A 20,703-nucleotide genomic window follows, 5' to 3' on the forward strand; every position below is an offset into this window, starting at 1 on the left:
CTGAGTCAAGCCTCTGACAGGATGGGAGCTGATGGCAGTGGAGAAGCAACTCCTGTGAGTGCATTTTCTGCTTCTTGGTTGTAAACAAAGCTACACGAGAAACCTGGAAATGTTCTCTTTTCTTCTTGAAAGTCAGCCAGCTTGTAAACACCAGTGCTTTGGCAGGTTTGGGATTAATTTCTGAGCTCAGCCTACATTGCATTTGTTTATCGCCGCTATGAGCTACAGGGTGGGGATGTGAATGTTAGTGCCAGTGTGATATAGAGGGGGAAAGATACGGCAGAGGGAGAAAAAGCATCTTTGTGGGCTGGAAGAGATCCATAAATGGAAACTTTGGGGATGACTTGTCCTGATGTAGGTGCAGAGGGTTTGTGTGTTGAGGAGTCTCACTGGTTGTTGCTGCGATCAGATGGATGGGCAGCTTTGGTTTTCTCTTAAAAGCAGTCATAACTGCGTATAGCTAAGGATGAAGTTTCTCCAAAATACAAAGTAGAAAAGATTAAAAAAAAAGCTCATTCCCAGAAAAATCTTTTTTTTTTCTGGCACTCTCCTGTGGCTGATCTCTACTCTGCGTGGCTGCTCATCTGAAGTGCCTTGCAGCACTCACCAAAGAACTGTGAGACATCAAGAAAATGTTTTTATCCAGCCCAAACCACATTTTATTTTATTTTCAGCCGCCTGGAATTACCTGGAATTTAAGCAACTTCAGACACGAGACAACAACAGGTATGTCCACAGCTTTACCTCTTACAGCTGCACACCCACAGGCATCCTCAGCACCCCACTTCAAGCCTTGGAGGGGCTCCGTTTCCCCTGCATGTTTTTGGGGAGGGAGCCATTCCTAGAAGATGCAGAGCCACCTTGGGGTAGGTCCTCCTCAGGGTGTGTAGCAAAACACATCCAACATCTTCATTGTAGGTCTCTGGGGCAATGGGAGAAACAGGTACTTGAGGAGAGCAAGACAGGACTGGCTGAAGCAAGGAATTATACAACCATGCCTGTTTTGGGATGGCTGGAAAAATGAATCCCGTGAGGGGAATGATGAGCAGCTTTGGCCAAGGCTGAAAACTGCTGTGTTTTAGGGGTGGAGGAGTGTTTGTGCTATTTTTCTCTGTGTCAGCTCTGGTTTTCCCTCAAAGACTGGTATCAGTCTTGGTTTTCAAAACCTACATTAACCTTCATGGTACTGATGCGAGGTGGGTCAGGCATCTCCCACAGCAGGCAATGAGGTCTTTAGTGACAGCTGTTGCCCAGTTTTAGTGGCTTTTGGAAGATGAAATACTTGTAGTGTTCTTGTGTGGGTTTTTTAATCTGAAAATCAGACTCCAAAAGTAGGAAGCTCTCCAAATCAGTCACCATTTCCTGGAATCTGGGCTGCAGCTGTCTAAACACTGACGCCAATCTCCATCCTGGAGACCAGCCGACTGCAAGGACCTCTCCCTCCTTGGTCAGCAGGGTTTCAGCTCATGCCTTATCCCACACAGAGCTGACTCGAGCAACATCCTTCCAGGCAAATCTCTATCTCTGCCTCAAACCTTGATTCAGGAGTTGATTCTGATGCCTGCGTGTCCTTACCTTGGATAAGGCTTTGAGCAACCTGACCTAGTGGCACATGTCCATGCCTGTGGCAGGGGAATTGGAGCTAGATGATCTTTAAGGTCTCTCCCAATCCAAACCATTCTATGTTTCCGTGATTCCGTATTTTCCACTTTCTAATATCTTTTACAAGAATCCATGGCTTTGTGTCCTAGAATTGGCACAGAGAGGGGGCAGTGTCCTATCAAGAGCAGTGAGATATTCAGCATTTCACTTCTGTGAGCAGCTCCAACAGTATAAAGTTGCTGATAGCAGGTTCTGGTTTACCAAAAACTGAGACACCAGTTTCTCAGTAGCAACCCAGGTGAATCTAAATCAGCTCACAGCAAAGTGTGATGCTGGATTTCCCATAATTTAAAGCAGAAATAACCTCAAGTATTTCAGTGGTGTCAGGAGGAAGTAATGAGTTATGTCAGAGGAGATTGTGTGCATTTATTTAAAGTTTAAATGCATTGGAGTAAGGAAAATGGATTTTTTTTTCATTATTTATCTGTGTAGACAGCTGTCGCCATGGTGTAGGCAAAGGCCAAGGAGTGTGGGACACAAAACACTTGGAAAGTGGCATAATTTTAAACCTATGAACTTGAGGAAAATCCTTTGTGGGGCAATGTTTGTCTTTTTTGAGTGTATTGGAAGAACATTTTGATTCCCTTCTCTTGTCTTTTGTTCCTAGGCAGCCACTTGTCCAAGGCAGCTTCAAAGGTGGCAACAACAACTGCTTCCACTCTGCTGGATGCTACCAATTCAAGTGACTACCTGTATGAGTACTTGGATGAAGAGGATTACACGCAGTATGCCCTCTGCACAAAAGAAGACATACTCTCCTTTAGTAGAGTATTCGTGCCATGTTTTTACATTGTGATCTTCCTGGTTGGGTTGGCTGGGAACATCCTCCTGTTTATTGTCCTCATTATGTACATCAAGAAGAAAAAGAAGATGACCGAGTTGTATCTGCTGAACCTGGTGATTTCAGACTTCTTTTTGCTACTAACTCTTCCTTTTTGGGCTCTGTATATTTCTCAGTGGGTAACCTGGGACATATTGTGCCCGGTCTTAAATGCCATGTACACTCTGAATTTTTACAGTGGTGTCTTTTTTGTGAGCTGCATGAGTCTGGACATGTATCTGCAGATTGTTCATGCTTGCACTCCTCACAGCTCCATGTCACAAAAGAAGTCCATCCTCCTCTTATTGGTGGTATGGGTCCTTTCCATACTTCTCTCCATTCCTGATGGCCTCTTCACCAGCACAAGGCAAATCTACAACAAAACCATCATGTGTGTCCATGATTATGGCCAGAAACACGTTGTTTGGAAAATTGTCTTTCGGGTCCTTCAGAACATTCTGGGTTTCCTTTTTCCCTTCCTCTTCATGCTATTCTGCTATTCCCGAATAGCATGTGCCCTCACCACATCTCAGATGCCTGGGTCAAAGAGAGCTTTCTGCTTTGTCTTTGCTCTGGTGGGTGTCTTCTTTGTCCTGTGGTCACCTTACAACATTGCCCTCATCCTTCACTCCCTGCAAGATGTCGGTGTGATCAGGAGCTGTGAAAGCAGTAGGCAATTGGACTATGCCATGCAGATCACGGAGAGTTTGTCCTTTGTCCACTGCTGTCTCAACCCCTTGCTCTATGCATTTGTAAAAAAACGATTCCGATTATATTTATGGAAGATCCCTCGGGCCTTTTTCAGGAGAAGCACTTTCTTTGACATCCAGCCCTCAGAGACAAACCAGTCTTGCAGCAGATACGCAGCTGAGATAGAAATGTTGAGTATCACAAATGCCTGATAAATATGTACATTATTTATGTTACTTATATGTCATCTATGCTGCATTTTACTGGTCCTGGCCTTGTGATGGAGTTGGCGTGAGCTCACGGCACTGCATAACCAGTCATTTCATTATAGCACCAGCATCGAGATGAGGATTTCCCATGCTGGGATTGGAAAAGTACATGTGCATTTGTGTCTGTGGTAACCGGAATTATCATGAAAGGACTGTCCAGGATCTATGCTTGTGGAAGCAGCCCAGGTCCTGTCTGGAGTATGTGAGGCATACTCCAGTGGGTGAAGGAGGAGCTTATCTCAGTGTTATTCCCTTAAAAATGCAAACCAAAACCTGTGCAGAACTTCTCACCCCTAGATCCCAAAGGGGCTTGTGAAGGAGAAGGATCCCATTATCCCTCCAGCTCATGGTGTGGACTGGGGAATGTGTTTACCACGTTCATCCATCAAGCCAGACATGTGTGGCCAGAAGCCCCTCACTGCAGCTGGTTTTGCTTTTTCTAGCTTGTGCCATCTGCCAGGTAGACAGGTTCAACCAGGCTCATTCTTTTGTCAACCAGGAGAGACAACAAGTGGAGCTGGGTAATTTTAAACTGGATTGTCTGACCAGTGGTGTGTTTCTCCATTACAATGAGCTGTGTCACACTTGGGTCTGCTGAGCAGGAAACTCTGTCTTTCCAAGGGATAGATCCCCAATCAGAATTCAATTGGATCATCAACTTATTTGGGACCAGTTTGATCTACAACAATGTTCAAACTAGTAACAACCAATGAGAAACATAAAAAAAAAATGAGCTCAGCAGAACAGTGGTGGAGGTATTTGCTTTCCTGAAGATTGATTTCGACAAGGTAAAAAAGATCCATGGAGATTGTCTTTAACATAAATATTGGCTTTGGAACATCAGAGAGTGAGAGCATGGCCTTGGAAAGAAGAGCATAAATAGCTGTTAGCCAATCCTTATTATCCAGTGTATCTTGAAGGTTCAAGGTTGTTACCTTGCTGAACTTTATTTAAAGGTACTATTCACCCCAATACTCTCGAACCTTGGCTGAGTGTTTTCCAGCCTGGAAACCAATTCAGCAAGGGAGTTGCCTAGAACTGTAGTTTAAGAGAGAATATTCATCACCTGAGTTTTATTGCTAGGCAAAGTTACTGGTAGGACTGAGAGAGATTTTGAGTTGGTTTAGAAAGGTGAATTTGTTTTCACTGCTATTATTCTTCCTGCCAGGATTGCTACAGTGCACATCCAAAATAGTAAGGCTTGGAGCTTTCCCTAAAAACCCCATAAATATCAGAATAAATATTTGTCTGATGCTATGATGTGGCCTTAACTCCATGGGTCAGGTCACTAGGAGGGAACGTGGGACGAGAAAGCAGATGGGAAACAAGAACTAAGATGAAGATTTGTGATCCCATACAGAAGAGGGCTCTTGGGACTGTGCAAAATTTATGATGGGATGCTCAAGGGAAGAGCAAAGCTAGGGGGAATACTGGAGGGCGGCTATCTGTGTGGATTGAAGAGGAACAAGGGTGGGAAAATAAGGAGTGTGATGTAAAAACAGCTGGTTGTGTGTAGGGAATGTGCCCTGCGCCTGGTCCCAGCAGCCTGTGCTCTATCCTTATTAAGGCCTTCTTCTTAACTCTCTTTCCTGTGCGAGGTCCAAGCATCAGCGGCTGGGGCAGAGGCTCTGTAGATCAGGGTGGCAAGATCCAGATGCACAGTGCCGTGTGAGGCATAGGGTACTTGGCGTTGTCCCTGAACCCCATCTGAGGGGTGAGCAGGGCAGCTCAAGAAGCAGAAGGGAAAATGGGTAAAGCTGCCGGGTGTAGTGGTAGGAGCAGGAGGGCCAAGCACCGGGTGTGCTTGCATCAGCACAGGAGAAAGTGCTGTTGTCCATCTGGGTGCTGCTGCTTTGCATCCAGGGGGTGGATTTGGTCATCTGCAGATTTCAGACCCACCTGGTGCAAGGCAAATGCAACTGATTCAAGCCCTCACCACTCATGGAAGAAACAAACTTGCTTTGATTTACCCATGCCTGTGTTAACAGTGCTTGCACTGTTCAATGACGAAGTACTTGTGGGGCACTGTGCATTCAAGAACATCAAAGTGTCGGAAACTTTTCCTTCTCTTGACTTTTGAGACCATATTAGCTCAGCTGTCACCCCTTTCCCTCAATCCTGAGCTCATTTCCAGGAGCATTTTCTGCTTCTACTCTTCCTCTCTTTCTCTTTTTCCAGCCTACAGTTCGTGTCCATAGTCTGATCTTCAAGGTAAAAATCACTGAGTAAAATTCTCTGAACCCTCTTTTTCAGAAACTGTGCTCTGTGCAGCCTAGAAAATGGACTTTGCTTAAGCTGCTGCAGAGCACACGACAAAACCCCTCCACTTTACAGCAAGCCCTAACTTGATTATAATGTACCTTCCACCTTAAAAATCTCTGTCCACTCATCAAGGGAGAAGTACACATTGGAGTGCTCCACAGGGAAAGGCAAACACTTGCTGCCAATAGGGACAGAGGTTGTCAGCTGTGCGTCTGCAGATCAGCCACTGGATGGGAATAAAAAGCACGTTTCTGCCCCAGCTTAGGTTTAGTACAAACTCCTGGAGGGTGCGGAGCTGTCATGGCTCTCTGGATGATTCTCCTCTGTACCTTGATAGCATCACTGCTCGGTGGGCTCTACCTCCTGGGTGCATTTCGGAGACGGAGACCTGATGAGCCCCCTCTGGACAAAGGTATCATCCCCTGGCTGGGTTACGCTCTGGATTTCAGAAAGGACAGTTCAGAGTTTCTAAAAAGAATGCAGAGGAAACATGGGGATATTTTCACGGTGCTGATTGGAGGCTATTACTTCACCTTTGTGATGGACCCTTTCTGCTTTGGAGCCATCGTGAAGGAATCACGATCTAAACTAGACTTTACTACTTTTGCATCTAAACTGGTCCTGCAGGTTTTTGGCTATAAGCCCATCGAAGCCAACGTTAGCATAATTCATGCATCAAGCACGAAGCATCTGATGGGAGATGGGCTCACTATCATGACACAAGCCACCATGGAGAACTTCCAGAAGCTGATGCTTTTCAATCTGAGCTCAGGAGAGAAGAAACGAGTATGGCAAGAAGATAGCCTCTTCCACTACTGCTACAACATTGTCTTCAGAGCTGGGTACCTGGCTTTGTTTGGCACAGAGCCATACCGAGGGGCAGATAGCAAGGAAAAAGCTAATGAGCAAGATCGCATCCACTCCAACCAGTTGTTCTATGAATTTCGGAAGTACGATCGCCTCTTCCCTCGCCTGGCCTATGCTGTGTTGCCTCCTAAGGACAAAATAGAAGCTGAACGGCTGAAGAGGCTGTTCTGGAGCATGCTGTCTGTGAAGAAGAGCTGGCAGAAGGACAATATCAGTGGATGGATAAGTGATCAAGACCAGCTTCTGGCAGAACATGGTGTCCCTGAGTACATGAGGGATCGTTTCATGTTTATGCTCCTCTGGGCATCCCAAGGCAACACAGGCCCAACTGCCTTCTGGCTCCTCTTGTACCTAATGAAACACCCAGAAGCTATGAAGGCTGTGAGGGGCGAGGTAGATGAAGTCTTAAGGGAGAATGGCCAGGAAGCAAAGCCAGGGAGCCCACCGATTAACATCACTAGAGACATGTTAAACCAGACTCCTCTTCTGGACAGTGCTCTGGAGGAAACTCTGAGGCTGGTTGCAGCCCCAATACTCATCAGAGCTGTCCTCCAGGACACCAGCCTTAAGACAAGCAGTGGGACAGAGTACACTCTCCGCAAAGGAGACAGAGTGGCTCTGTTCCCATACATCTCTGTGCAGATGAACCCAGAAATTCACCCCGAGCCTCATGAATTTAAGTATGACCGCTTTGTAAACCCAGATGGCACCAAAAAAGATTTCTACAAGAATGGGAAGAGGCTGAAATACTTCAACATGCCTTGGGGGGCAGGAGTATCTATCTGTCCCGGGAGGTTCTTTGCTGCTGCTGAAATTAAACTGTTTGTGTTCATGATGCTGAGTCATTATGATCTGGAGCTGGTCAACGAAGAAGAGGAGATTCCAGTGATAGACATCAGCCGCTGGGGATTTGGGACAATGCAGCCTGTTCGCGATATTCGGTTCAGATACCGACTACGCTTTTAGTTTGGGAAGTCCTTGTTGCATTGTTTGTTCTTGTGGTATCTGTGAAATAAATTGCATGATGCCAAGGTTATCAGATCCATGTGGTGCCAACACTGATAGGATCTTGTTTGCTTAATGGTTATCATGGCTTTTCTCTTTATCTCCTTCACGTGTATCGCTGCTCTGTGTCTCCAGTTAGTGTGATGTTGGGTTATGCTGATGGATACACTCGACCCCTAGCTGTACTTTGGTTCAGGTTGACTAAGAAGCAACAGGTCTTATGCTCTGTGGTGAACCTGTGAACTGGAAAGCTCCTGTCTCATGTACAAGAGATTGAAAGTGGCTTGGAAAGATGTTTCAGAAGATGGTTTTGAAATGCAAAGATAAACAAAATACAGAATAAGATACCAGAGCTAAAATGAAGACACCTGTCTTATCCGTACTGTCTATTAGCAGGCAACTATTTATCTCTATAAATACTACCATCAGGATGAGCTCAATATGAGCTCTTCCTCCACTGCAGCTGCTCTGCACGCCAGGCAACTCTCCCCTTGAGCAGGGATGCCTCTCAAGGTTTGAGATTCCTTACATGAGACTAGGAGGTTCTTGCCCAAAGGGGACAGATCCCTTACTCACAACCAGTCCTCAGTAAGTGGCAACCTGCTGAATTGATACTGATGAAACATTACGAATCCAGGTAGCTACTCAGTATTAATAAGTATTAATAAACTTGGTATTGATAATTCCATTAGACATAAACCATTGTCCATGTCTGATGCTAAAATTGAACCTAGTTGCACCTGGGCTCTATAAGGAGTTTAGAAAGCAAGAGGGTCTTGGACTCAACAGAAGGGTTTTCTTTACTCTTTGCATCTTCGATCTCTATGTGAATCATTCTAACAGTCTGCATGTGTTTCTTCCTTGCAGTAATTAATAAGGTGAAACTTGCAGTAATTAATTAAGTAATTAATCAAACTTATTGAACCTTGGTAACCCCCTGTTAAACTTTGTTAAATTCCATTCAGTTCATTGAACTCTGTCAAATTATTATTTTACCTCAATAAAACATATTGTTGTTTCTCTCTTTTCCACTCTTCCATAATAGTTATATGACAAAAGCTCATTTGCACATCAACAAAGAAGCAGAGACAAGCAGTGCCCTGCGAGGCTACTCCTAGCCCCATCGTGGGAGCCATCAGCTGATCAAAAGCCCATGTGCACAAACCCAGAGGAGCACAGGGGTATACTGTCAGGTGGGAACACAAATTCAGGACTTCCAAGGAATGAGTAGTTTGTTTAAGTCCCTCCCAGGACTGTCCCAGTGGAGCCATCAGCTCCACAGTTGCAGGATGAGACCCATTGTGATGTGGCTTTGGGAGCAGCTCTTCAAATCACCATCTGGACTAAGGGGGATTGCTGTCGATGAGGGGTTTATCTTATTACATGTAGAGGAAGAGCATTTTGGGATTGCACAGATTTGTGGTGGGATGTTTAGAGGCGGAGCAAAAGGTGGGAAAAAGGAAGAATTAAGGTGATTTGGGGAGGAAAATAGATGAGTGAGGGGATAAAAAGGGCTGGTTGTGTATAAATAGGTGATTGGTCCATGCACTTGTCTGGTCACACCCTGCACCAGACCAGCACAGTCTGTCCTAGTATCTTATTACATTCCTTTCCTTAGATTCCAGACCATGAGTTGGAGGGCCTGTATATCATAGAATGATAGAATCATAGAATAGTTAGGGTTGGAAGGGACCTTAAAGATCATTTAGTTCCAACCCCTCTGCCATGGCCAGGGACATCCCACTAGATCAGGCTGCCAAAGGCCCCATCCAACACCTCCTTGGTGGCCTTGAACACCTCCAAGGATGGGGCAGCCACAACTTCCCTAGGCAACCTGTTCCAGTGGTCTCATCACTCTCATTGTGAAGAAATTCCTCCTTACATCAAGCCTAAATCTGCCCTTCTCCAGTTTATACCCATGTTATGTGTGGTGCTGGCAGCTGGCATGAGAGTGTGAAAGGGTGTGCATGCAAAGATCAGGCCAAGTGAACTGGCAGATAGGTGAAAAAGTCTGGAAGCCTAGGGGTGAGCCCACCTGCATGCCAGCATTGGGGCTGCATGGTTTTGTTATCAGCCTCTTACCAATAAATTTGTTTTCAAGCATCATTGTCAGGATGGCATCTGCTCGTAGTAAAACCCTTGAGAGGTCAAAGAACAACAAATGTCCTCTCCAGAGACATAAGAATTTCGTTGGGGTTTTCAAATTGTCTTGTCTATAGTCCCCTTTTGCACCTGATGAGGTGCCCAAAGGGAGTAGAGTTGCGATGTACCGAGCAAGAATGTACCAACAGCTCCTTTCCATGTCACGTTTTAGAAAAGGACAGATCTTGCCAATCTCATTTACCACATCAGTGGGAGGAGAAGAAAGCTGCAATCATCACTAATAACCCACAGTACCATTTTTATTTATCTGTGAGCTGGAAATACATGTGTTAACCTCCCTTTCCAGGACTGCAGGAGGTTATTCAAGGCCAGCTTGGATGGGGCTTTGAGCAACCTGACTGAGTGGAAGGTGCCCCGCCCATGGCCGGAGAGTTGGAACTGGATGGACTTTAAGGTCCCTTCCAGCTCAAGTCATGCTATGATTCTGTGATTCTATGACTCAAGCCCTGTGTCTTGTGAACAGTTTCTGGGGATGAAAAAGGCTCTGTGTGTATCTGGATTCATCCCACTAACTGCAACAGCCGAGGTGTGGGTAAGTACAGCTGAGCTGGGATCCCCTGCAACACCCAACCAGCTCCCTGCTTTAACTGAAAACATTGCACAAACCCAGAAATTTTTGACTCTGCCTGCTGGATGGGGACAAATCTTCCCTCCTGTGAGGGAACAGCTGTCAGAGTGCAGTGTGTGAGCCTTGGGGCGGGGGAACTCCTAGCGTCTTGATGATCCTCCATCCTCTCCTCGAGCCCCATGGGCCAATGGTGTTCCCAGAAGATGCTTATTGCAAAGTCATGCCCCCATCCTCCCCTCAAAATTTAGACTCCATCCTCAGCAAAGGCCCAAGAAGGCTATAAGGAATGGGATGGGTGATGGGAAGGGGCTAGAAACCCAAACTGGGGCGTGAGAAAACAACCTCAGTCCATTATGGGCTGCGGCCACTCTGACCTTACAAGCTCCCAAACATCTCTGTTTTATCCACTGGATCCAAGGCAGGATAAAACTTTGCTCTACAAGCTCTGATTTGTTTTTTTGCCCTTCAATAATTAGGGTTCTGACAACACATCAGTTCTTACAGAAGTCAGACCACAGCCTTACCTGTGCAGAGGACAGTGGACTGATTTTAATGCTGACGCTAACCTTGGACTTTGGAGATTATGTATGACCAAGGAATGAAACACAAACATTTTCACATGTGTCCAGACATCAAGGCCAGGTTCTGCTTTGTTCTGCGAAGGACAGGGTTATGTTGTAACTGCATGTTGAGGACAAACTATCCCGTATTGCCAGACTGGACATTAGCCCAGACCTTATGGGGGTGGAAATTCAGGCAGAAACTGTCAAGCAGCTGTGGCAGAGCCAAGGAAAACAAAACCTACCTGTAAATACACAAGGCTTGACTGTGACAATTAATATCCCTGTTAACAAATCTAGTACGTTTTCATTACTTCAATATTCCCTCTGCAGCACTCACCTCTTTTTGGTGCTGGGTTTTTTTTTTTTGTCACCCATGTGTTCTTTTCTTTGCTGTGCTACCAAGAATGAAGCTGGACCTTTTCTGACGTTCTGACCAATGGTCTGATCTTTACAAGCTCCAAACCCTGCCTAGGAATGCCTTGGGATAGCTGGGAAGGTCAGAGCCATAGTGACATTAGACTAGACGTAAGGAGGAAATTCTTCACAATGAAGGTGTTGAGGCACTGGTACAGGTTGCCCAGGCAAGTTATGGCTGCCCCATCCCTGGAGGTGTTCAAGGCCAGGTTGGATGGGACCTTAAGCAGCCTGATCTAGTGTAACATGGCCCTGCCCATGGCAGGGGGATTGGAATTAGATGATCTTTAAGATCCCTTCCAACTCAAATGATTCTATGGTTCTGTGACATCCTGGCCAAGTGATATTCTCACTCCAAGGCTCTAGCAAGAGGACTTTTTGCGTGGATGGTTTGCATGAATGTTGTTTGTCACTAATGCACTGTGTATTTGTGGTTATCATTTGTAGGGACTCCAGGTCAGAGTTGAGGGGTGCAGGACGGGTGCTGCAATATCATGGACTGGGCTTGGGAAAGGGATATAAAAATAATGACAATGGCAATGATTCAGCAGAAAAATCTGGCTTTACTTCCTCATCAGAATGGTTTATTTATCCAAACAGTATTGGGTCTATAAAAGACTTCAGACATGCTCGAATGCGTGCAGTTGTGAGAAGCAAAAAAACCCACTTTGTTTGAGTCATATACAGAAGAACGTGAAAGCTCCAAATGAGTTAATCTGCTATAAAGTTTTATGCTTAGATGGGTTGCCCCCTGGCACTAAGCTTTCCATCCCAAAGTGTACCAGCAAGAGTAAAGCCTGTGCAACAGAAATCTTACTGGGTGTGCAGTGGCCTATGGAGGGTCAGCTTGGGCGCCACAGAGAAAGCTAACTTCTCAAATCTAAGCAAGCTGTGGCCTCTTGCAGGAGCAGGGTGAGGAAGACGTACAATTAACCAGTTACTGGAAAGCCCCATTGTTGCTGTCCTCCTTGTATACACCTTGTGCTACAGGGTCAAGCTTCAAGGCTGCTTTCATGGAGACTGGCTCTTCTGTTTCTTGTGACTTGGGCAGGAAGGAGTTTCCTCACAGAGTGTGAAAAGCCCTGCTTAAAATCTCCACTGTCTCACAAGTAACACCTACTTCCTCCTTCCTCAGCCTCTTGTTGCTCCAGAGCTAGGAGACCTCTCCTCGGTCCCCGTGTTTAATCTCAGGTCAAGCCCTGTGGGAATGGTGGAGAACTTGGCCAGGGAAGTGACATGTTGTTTGTGGCTGCTGGTGGATGCTAGCACAGTCCCACCACTCCGGCTCTGTCTGGCACTTGGCAGAGACATGGGATCACAGGACAAATCAGGCTGAGAGGGAGCTCAGGAGATGTCTAGACCAAGCTTCTGCTCAAAGCAAAGTCAGCAGTTGGCTCAGGCCCTGTTGCTCATGCCTTTATCTAGTTGTTCCAAAGCCTGAAGGTACATTGCTGTTTAACACCAGACAAAAAACCTGCTCACTCTTCCTTATTTTCCCATCGTAACTGGTCATTGAATTCTGTTGGATTGCAGGTGGGTGGAAAACCCACCAGTCACTCAGACATTGCTGTGGAGGTCACTGTGGGATGAGCAGTGTGGTAACATCCTAAAACGTGTCTGGTTATCATGTCCTGGGGCCAGGGGCAGAAGTTAGTGCCAACATTTGCACACATGGAGACTTTCTGATCTAAAGGAAGGATATACAAAGCTGCTTGGGGCAGGTAGCGAGTCCCATTTAGAAATGGCTATGGAAATCACTCCTGGTTATTCCAGGAAGCGTGCAGCCACGTGACACATGTACTGTCAAGTTACTGTTACTCAGCTGAGCCATGTTAGGTCTATATTTTTGTTCTTACCTTTTGGTAATGCATGTAAAATGGATTACTTTGCTCAGTTATGCTAAACAGCATCCATGGAGAGCAGTTAACCCAACTCAGCTGATGCACAACAACTTGGCAGGACTCTTTGGTACCAAACACTAAGTGCAAACAGGGAGAGGGAGACAATTCACATCTAATGAGACATCCACGTCACTGTGCAATCATGAGGCCATACTTGGAGCACAAGAGGCCTCTCTTCTTTTCCCGTTCGGTGAGGAAATTCCTCAGTTTGGTGGTAGGGAAGGTAACCAGTGCCTGCTGTCTGTTGTCCAAACCTGTCTCCTGCAGCCATGGGCTCTGGAGGCACTCTGAAGCTGATGGCCTTCCCCTAGGACAGACAAAGGTGAGAAGGTCAGTTGAGGATCCATGCTAGGTGAGGAGGCTCCTTGCAAATGGAGAGAAAGAAGGGACAGTAGCCGGATCAGCACCAGCTGTCCAGTTGGGAGAGCAGACACTGACTCACCAGGGATTTGCACACAGTGTGCTCTGGAGAAATGATACCGCTCCCCCGGAGAGACCTGCGTAGCACCGCGTGAGCTTCACTTTACCCTTCCTGGTTGTTCTTAGAAACTCACAGGGTACGTCAGAGCTGACAGGGTAGTTGGCGCTCAACCTGCCCCAAAAGAATAGAACTGGTTGGCATGGAAGGTATTGCTCAAGATGCTCCTTCTCCCAGGAATTCCCACCCAGCAGCGAGAGAAGGGTCGTGATGATACAGAGGAAGGACATGGATCTGTTAGAGCAAGTCCAGAGGGGTAGTTACAAAGATGGCCAGAGCGCTGGAACACCTCTGTTATGAGCACAGGCTGGGAGAGTTGGGGTTGTTCAGCCTAGAGAAGAGAAGGCTCCAGGAAGACCTTACAGCAGCCTGCCAGTACTTTAAAGGGCTACAGAAAAGCTGGGGAGGCGCTCTTTATCAGGGAGTACAGGGACAGGATGACGGGTAACAGTTTTAAGCTGAAAGAGGGGAGATATAGGTGAGATATTAGGAAGAAATGTTTTCCTGTGAGTGTGTTGAGACAGTAGCCCGGGTTTCCCAGAGAAGTTGTGGATGCCCCATCCCTGGAGGTGTTCAAGGCCAGGTTGGATGAGGCTTTGAGCAACATAATCTAGCAGAAAGTGTTCTTGCCCATGTCAAAGGAGGTGGAAGTAGATTATTTTTAAGGTCCTTTCCAACCCAAACTATCCTATGATTCTGTGATTTCAAAGGCCACTGTTCTCCAGTAGGTTTCATGACTTTGGCTGCTTTTCCACTTGGTGTCTTTTGAATTTTCTTGTTAAAGATGGGGCTTTTCAGATGAAGCTGAGTAAGTAACATCAGCAGCTGTTGTGATGTAAAACAGCCTCTGTACTCTACTTGGAGACTTCCCTGGGACTGGATATCCTTGAGTGGTGTAGCCAGCTCCATACCCTCCATCATACAGTCTTCTGCAGCACTCCAAGGAAAGGCGGCACAACCAAGGTTAACTCTCATGACCATGAAACTGTATTTCTAAAGCTGCTCATAGAGCAGGGCAAGACAGACTGACTTACATGATGAAGGCTGTGATTCCGATGGACCAGATATCAGTCTGCGGGAGGGCTCCTTGCTCTGTCAGCAGTTCTGGAGCTGGAAAAGCAATCAGATGTGACCCAAGTTCCCCTCCAACACAGAGACCAGCACAAAAACAGTAGGTACTTCTATGCTTTGCTACCTTCCCAAGAATGAAGAAGAAAAAGCTTCTAGTACAGGGAGCTGATTGAGGTAAGAAAACCTCATGGGTGATGAGTGCAATGAAACCTTGAGGACATCAGGCCAAATTGCAGTAATACTATACCCCTGAGCTCCGGACACATGGATGCCAGCCAGCGTGGTGTTGGCCATGACCTCTGTCTCTCTCCTCTGCGGTCTGCAAGTGGGATGGCTGTCACCACTAACAGCTCCCATAAACTCACGCTGTTACTGGAGGGCGGCACCTCGGAAACTTTGCTTGCTGAAGCCAACTGCAGCCTTGACCAACGGCTCTATCTCTCTTTCTGTTTACCACAGATTGCATGCAAGGCCAATGTTGCTGTGACTGAACTCTGTACTCACCCATGGTTTCAACATAATCTGTGCACTTGTCCATGGTAATAATTTTGTCTTGTGTGTAGAACTGTGCATTGCCGAAATCCAGGAGTTTCAGCAGGTTGGGCTCAGTGATGATCATATTTTCAGATCTGACATCCAAGTGCAGGATGCTGTGTGCGTGGAGATACTCAATGGCACTGAGGATCTGCCACAGGTAATCTCGGACCTCCACTTCTGAGTACGACGTCCTGGTAGAAGAAAGGGGATAGAAACCAGAGCTGTCCTATCTGCATGCCCAATGGCACCATTCTGTACCCACTGTTGTCCTCCCCCGCAAATCTAATCCTATGCAGCCCTTGAAAGATGGACTTTCAGGGAGAAACAACTCTACTCATTTAGCAAATCTGTTATATATGGAGAAGCTGGTCCAGACTGAGTCAGGTTTGCAGATGCAAGAGGTTTAGAAGGTTGTAGATCTGCGGGTCAGAGAAAGAAGTGGTTGTGCAAAAATCAAAATGCAGGTTTGATGCCTACCATTCCTCCTCCTTCAATCAGAGGATTTCTGCAGATCCGTTTTCTGCCCCTTTGAGAAAAAACGTGGAGGAGAAATGAGGCTTCCTGAACCACAATAATCTCCTTGTTATGGGAGAGAGGGTTTCATATCAGCTGCTCCAAACTGCTTTCAACATCTCAACTGAGAGGCCCTGAATTGTCCCCTACCCCAACCTTACAGGAAACTTAGGTATTTTTTTATGTTACAAGAAGTGGCAGAACAAATGCATAACAAATCCCATATGCAATAACAGCACATTGGAATAGGTAGAGAGAGATGATCCAGTTTGTCAGGTGAAAGCAATGGGTGTTTTGGTCCCTTACTGGAAAACCCTTCCGTCCACCTGTAATTACCGTAGTGCCAAAGAGTGGAGTAGCTCTGGTCCCACACACATCTCCTGGATCAACACTAAGTGCCGTGGGCTGACATAGGCTCCCTTCAGCTGAGCTATGTTTGTGTGATGAAGCTTCCTCAGGACTTGGTACTCGAGGAGCACAGTCTGCTTGTCCTCTTGCCAGTAAGGGATAATTTTAGCAGCTAAAGTCTTGCCGCTTACTTTTTCCCTGCACTGTCGGACAATGCTGAAACGCCCTCTGGAACAAAGGAACACAAAGGCAAGTTAAGCTTCTCTGCTACTCCTGGAAAATCCAGGAGCTTCTGTTCTTTACAACTGTCAGGATCCCATGCTGTGTTTTTCATCCATGCCCAGTTTTGAGTTATTGCATCTATTGTCACTTGTGGCACATCCTTCTGTGTCTCTAGGTTGTACAGTCATTTCAGGTTCCAGGAGTGAGAGCTTAACTCCTTTGGAGAGAGAAGGTGGCTTATTGTGTCTCGAGCAAGAGAACTACACCCTGCAGGCACCTGCGTGCTTCTGTGGGCAACACAAGTTGGTGCCTATCTCTGAGGCAGTAAAAGTTTAATCCCAACCCCATGTCAGAAACTGGTAGCTGCAAAAGTTGATGCAGCAAGAAGAGCTTTTGTTAGCCCTGGGCTTATTCCACAATGTACTAAGGGGCTGTCCTGGTACAAGGCAGCCTCTTTTACTCTCCTAGAAAATCCACAGCTGAATCCTACCAAACCAGGATGAAGATATCCCAGTCAATGATCTCAGGTTTATATGTATTGCTGTGGAGGTGTTTTCAGCAGAGCACCATGACATTAGATGAGCAGCACATTTATAAAAGTGGCTTTTCTAAACTCCAGCCATATGTGGCATTTCCCTCTGGCTGGTTGAGGGCTCAGTTGGATTCATTACCTTTTGATCTCTGTTTGGAAGGCGTAGGTCTGGTAGGTTGGGAAAGGCTCAGATGGTGCGATTATTTCACTCTCTTCTTCAGTAGCAGCCGATGGGAAGATCTGCATTGCAGCACGAAGCTCTGCAGAGAAAAAGTGACAGGGGCTACATGGGAAAACACCTCTGTGTGGAAACTGGAGCCTCTCTGAGCCACCCTCCACTAGCTATGAGCAACAACAAAAGCGAAAATAGAGCTTCTTCCAGGAGAGTCTGTAGGTTGTCTCCTGGCTGTGGCACTCAATGTTATTTGAATGCAACAGATTCTGGACCGTCCACCTAGTAATTCCCTGGTGTGACCACTCCAGACTATATGAGTTCCATTGTGTATTATGTATTACATCAAATATCTTAGCCACTGGTGTTCGTCTCACATAACAACTCATCAGGGCACCCTAAGACACTGACAATGAATTAGAAAGTTGTTTATTTGGATATTTCAGGGCAGCAGCTGAAACTTGTTGCTTTGGTTCTGGTGTGTGTTGGTGTCCGAGTGCTCCCTGAAATATTACAGCATCCCTGGACACATTAAAGCATCTACTTGGAAATGCTGGACACATTGAGATATTAATGAATCACGGGTCAAGGGAAAGCAGAGGATTTAGGGTGAGTTAAAAATATCTCCTGTGAACTGATTTTTAAAGAACAATCCTCTCCACTGGGAGGAAATTCCAGTTAGACTATCCTTTCACTTCTTGGCAGAAAGGATACTTCATTTGTCACAAGGATGTGTTTGCTGTAGGGTTATGGATTTCTTAAATTTAAAAACACGTGAAGAACAGCAAGTATTCAAACAGGTGAAAAGCACAGTAAATCAAGCTTGCTTGCTTGCATCCTTCCTTCCTTCCTGACAAAACACAGCTGAAAAGCACACCACAGTAGGGTGATAATTCACAGTAGCAAACACCAGAACACATACATTAGCTACTGAACTGAGGACTGAGTCTATAACAAAGAAAAGGTCCCAGGCTTTCACTAGTGGCAAATTCGTACCAATAGATTGATGCCTCCAGTAAGACGTTCATTGTCCCAGACCTGGTTTCTCATGATTTCACATAAAAAATGGAGTGTGTCTTTAGTGGGTAATCTACAGTTTCGAGATTTTAATATTATTATTCTATTTTTATAAATATTCACATATTATTTATATTACATGCTATTATTAATTTATTATTTACTTGTTATATATTTACATATATTTACCTAACTGTGCCCAGCATTAGAAAATAATACTTTTAAATAAGAAAGGCAAAGAGGAGGAAGCCCTAAACCACCTTGACCCAAGTGGTTTTACCCTTGATTCGCTTGTTCTTAACTTCTGGACATGCATTCAAAGGGTTGCAATTGTTTTGATGCAGGAAAACCACAATACATTTTTGGCACTTGATCTTACCCATTTGGTCCTTCCCAATGATTTTCACTTTGGGAGATGGATCACTATAAGGCCCCATTCCTGCTTTACTGGTGCAGGCTATCCTGAAGTAGTAGAGAAACCCCTTGGAGAGATTCTTGGCACGGTAGCAGCAGTCAGCAATGTCAGAAGCAAGAGTTGTCCACTCTCCATCTTAATCAAGGAAAGACAGAAAAGAGAACACAGAATCATAGATGTATAGAATCACAGAATAATTAAGGTTGGAAAAGACCTCTAAGATCATCAAGTCCAACTGTCAGCCTAGCACCCCTGTGTCTACTAAACCATGTCCTGAACTGACATGCCTACACTTTTTTTTGAACACCTCCAGGGAAGAAGACTCCACCACTTCCCTGGGCAGCCTGTTCCAATGCTTCACCACTCTTTCAGTAAAGAATTTTTCCCTAATATCCAATCTAAACCTCCCCTGGCGCAACTCAAGGACACTTCCTCTCATCCCACACCTGTTACTTAGGAGAAGAGACCAGCACCCCACTCGCTACAGTCTCTTTTCAGATAGTTGAAGAAAGCAATAAGATTGTACCTCACCCTCCTCTTCTCCAGGCTAAACAACCCCAGATCCCTCAGCTGCTCCTCATAGAACTTGTGAACTCACAGAACTCACATTCACCAGCTCCATTGCCCTCCTCTGGACACACTCCAGCAGCAAAATGTCTTTCTTGTACTGAGGGGCGCAAACCTGAACACAAGATTCAAGATGCAGCCTAACCAGTGCCAAATATAGGGGCACAATTGCTTCTGGTGGCCATGCCATTGTTGATATAAGACAGGATGCTGTTTGCCTTCTTGGCCACCTGAACACACTGCTGGCTCACGTTCAAAAGAAGGTTAGGACTCATTTAAGATAGTTGCAATGGGATATTTTTTTTGGGTTTTGGGGTTTTGTTGATGTTTTTCATCAACTGTACTCATATGCTGGGAATATGGAAAAACAGTGGATCTCCTAGAGTAAAGGAAAAACTGACTTGCTATGGCCAACTTTTGTGCGTGATGCCCAGGTCATCTTTTCTGAAATCAGCTAGTTTATATCTAATCAGACCAAGGTATGGCAATATGTCTCAGAGGAATGGTGAAGCTTTCCTTTTATCTAAACTAAACTAAGTTTAAACTAAACTTTGTATAGTTTCCGTTTATCTAATTCATGCCACCAATCTCCAGTGCAAATATTCTCCAAAGAAAAGCCTAGCAAAATCATCATTTTTTTTTTTTTCCCTTTGGACCCATCTTGAATCCAACTGAAACCATGAGGCACAGGATTTTTGGCCAGAGCTATCCACTAACACCCTCCTACCAAACCCAGTGTTTGAAACTTGGATAGGTTTACTCATTTTTCATGAAATTCAGATAATTTCTCAGGGAACAGAAATTGTAGGTACGTTCTGGACTCAGTATTCATGAGACTAAAATGTGAAGTAGAAGATCATCAGCAAACACGGAATGATCATTCGTTTCACATGACGCTGTGTCCCAAAATTTGCCATTGCAGCTGTCCTCAGGGCTGAACTCAACTCCCTGAATCTGCTTGTGATTAAACCCATCCTTTCATTCAAATAAACACTGGTAGAGAGCCTCAAAGCAAAGGACACAGAATAATTAGCCACGCAAAACAAATACATTAATGATTTTGTAGGATACTGGTTGAATTAAGGGGTGTGAATGTGTAAGAAGGAGCAGATATAGATTAGAAACAGAGGAAAGAGTCTGCCGAAGCACCATGCAGAAGCCCACTATCAAATAATGGACAAAACAAGGGATTTTTTCTGATTATCTTAATCCTCCTTTGTCCAGGAAAGAAGGACTTTCCATGTTCCTGCCAAATACCAAGAGTGCAATTGAAGATGCTGTTTCTTGTTTTTCTTCCTACTAGGGAAAACTTGCATTTGTATCCTCTCCGAAGTCTTGCCTACACTTGTGTCAAAAGGAATAACAATAAAGAAAGCTGTGCTGGATCAGTTAATCGCTGAAAAGTGATTTACCCCAGCTTGAGAGTGAAAAGGCAGAAAGCTGCTGCCCATGCTCGAGCTAATCCAGAAAGGAGTGCATGTATTGTTGTGGGGTTAAAAGAAGGAATGTGGAGCAGTTGAATCCAAAGGGCTGTGTGACTGCAGTAGAAATTACTGTCAGGCATAGCATAATAATAACAGCTAAATCAGTCCCCAGATTGGTGGAACAGGATTGGGGATTTGATTCAAATTAATGGGACTGAACAAG

The 20,703-nt window shown here is 45.4% G+C and overlaps 3 protein-coding genes across 5 annotated transcripts in view; 2 read left to right on the top strand and 1 right to left on the bottom strand.

Annotated features, from left to right (window-relative positions):
* Nucleotides 1–3,398, top strand: ACKR2 (atypical chemokine receptor 2). Of its 3 annotated transcripts, none has more exons than XM_054060543.1 (3): nucleotides 1–54; nucleotides 675–726; nucleotides 2,270–3,398. In XM_054060543.1, exons 1-3 carry the CDS (start codon nucleotides 22–24, stop codon nucleotides 3,382–3,384), a joined length of 1,200 nt encoding a protein of 399 aa, XP_053916518.1. In that variant the 5' UTR covers nucleotides 1–21; the 3' UTR covers nucleotides 3,385–3,398. The 3 variants fall into 3 exon arrangements, with proteins under 3 accessions (XP_053916518.1, XP_053916517.1, XP_053916516.1); XM_054060542.1 differs by having other exon boundaries at nucleotides 26–54; nucleotides 591–726; XM_054060541.1 differs by lacking the exon at nucleotides 1–54 and having other exon boundaries at nucleotides 276–726.
* Nucleotides 3,399–5,866: 2,468 nt separating this feature from the next.
* Nucleotides 5,867–8,345, top strand: LOC104056957 (5-beta-cholestane-3-alpha,7-alpha-diol 12-alpha-hydroxylase). The gene has a single exon (XM_009558263.2). It carries the CDS (start codon nucleotides 6,004–6,006, stop codon nucleotides 7,534–7,536), a length of 1,533 nt encoding a protein of 510 aa, XP_009556558.2. The 5' UTR covers nucleotides 5,867–6,003; the 3' UTR covers nucleotides 7,537–8,345.
* A 3,500-nt stretch (nucleotides 8,346–11,845) lies between these two features.
* OBSCN (obscurin, cytoskeletal calmodulin and titin-interacting RhoGEF) overlaps nucleotides 11,846–20,703 on the bottom strand; it is a 201,046-nt gene continuing 192,188 nt past the window's right edge. Inside the window, exons 115-121 of the mRNA XM_054057971.1 lie at nucleotides 18,454–18,624; nucleotides 17,025–17,145; nucleotides 16,120–16,359; nucleotides 15,238–15,461; nucleotides 14,697–14,772; nucleotides 13,627–13,776; nucleotides 11,846–13,491 (exon numbers count right to left, since the gene is read on the bottom strand). Coding sequence (XP_053913946.1) covers nucleotides 13,314–13,491; nucleotides 13,627–13,776; nucleotides 14,697–14,772; nucleotides 15,238–15,461; nucleotides 16,120–16,359; nucleotides 17,025–17,145; nucleotides 18,454–18,624 — 1,160 coding nt within the window. The 3' untranslated portion in view covers nucleotides 11,846–13,313. The remainder of the gene's footprint in view (nucleotides 13,492–13,626; nucleotides 13,777–14,696; nucleotides 14,773–15,237; nucleotides 15,462–16,119; nucleotides 16,360–17,024; nucleotides 17,146–18,453; nucleotides 18,625–20,703) is intronic.

The sequence above is a fragment of the Cuculus canorus genome, chromosome 2 (genome assembly GCF_017976375.1).
Source record: "Cuculus canorus isolate bCucCan1 chromosome 2, bCucCan1.pri, whole genome shotgun sequence".
NCBI lineage: Eukaryota > Metazoa > Chordata > Aves > Cuculiformes > Cuculidae > Cuculus > Cuculus canorus.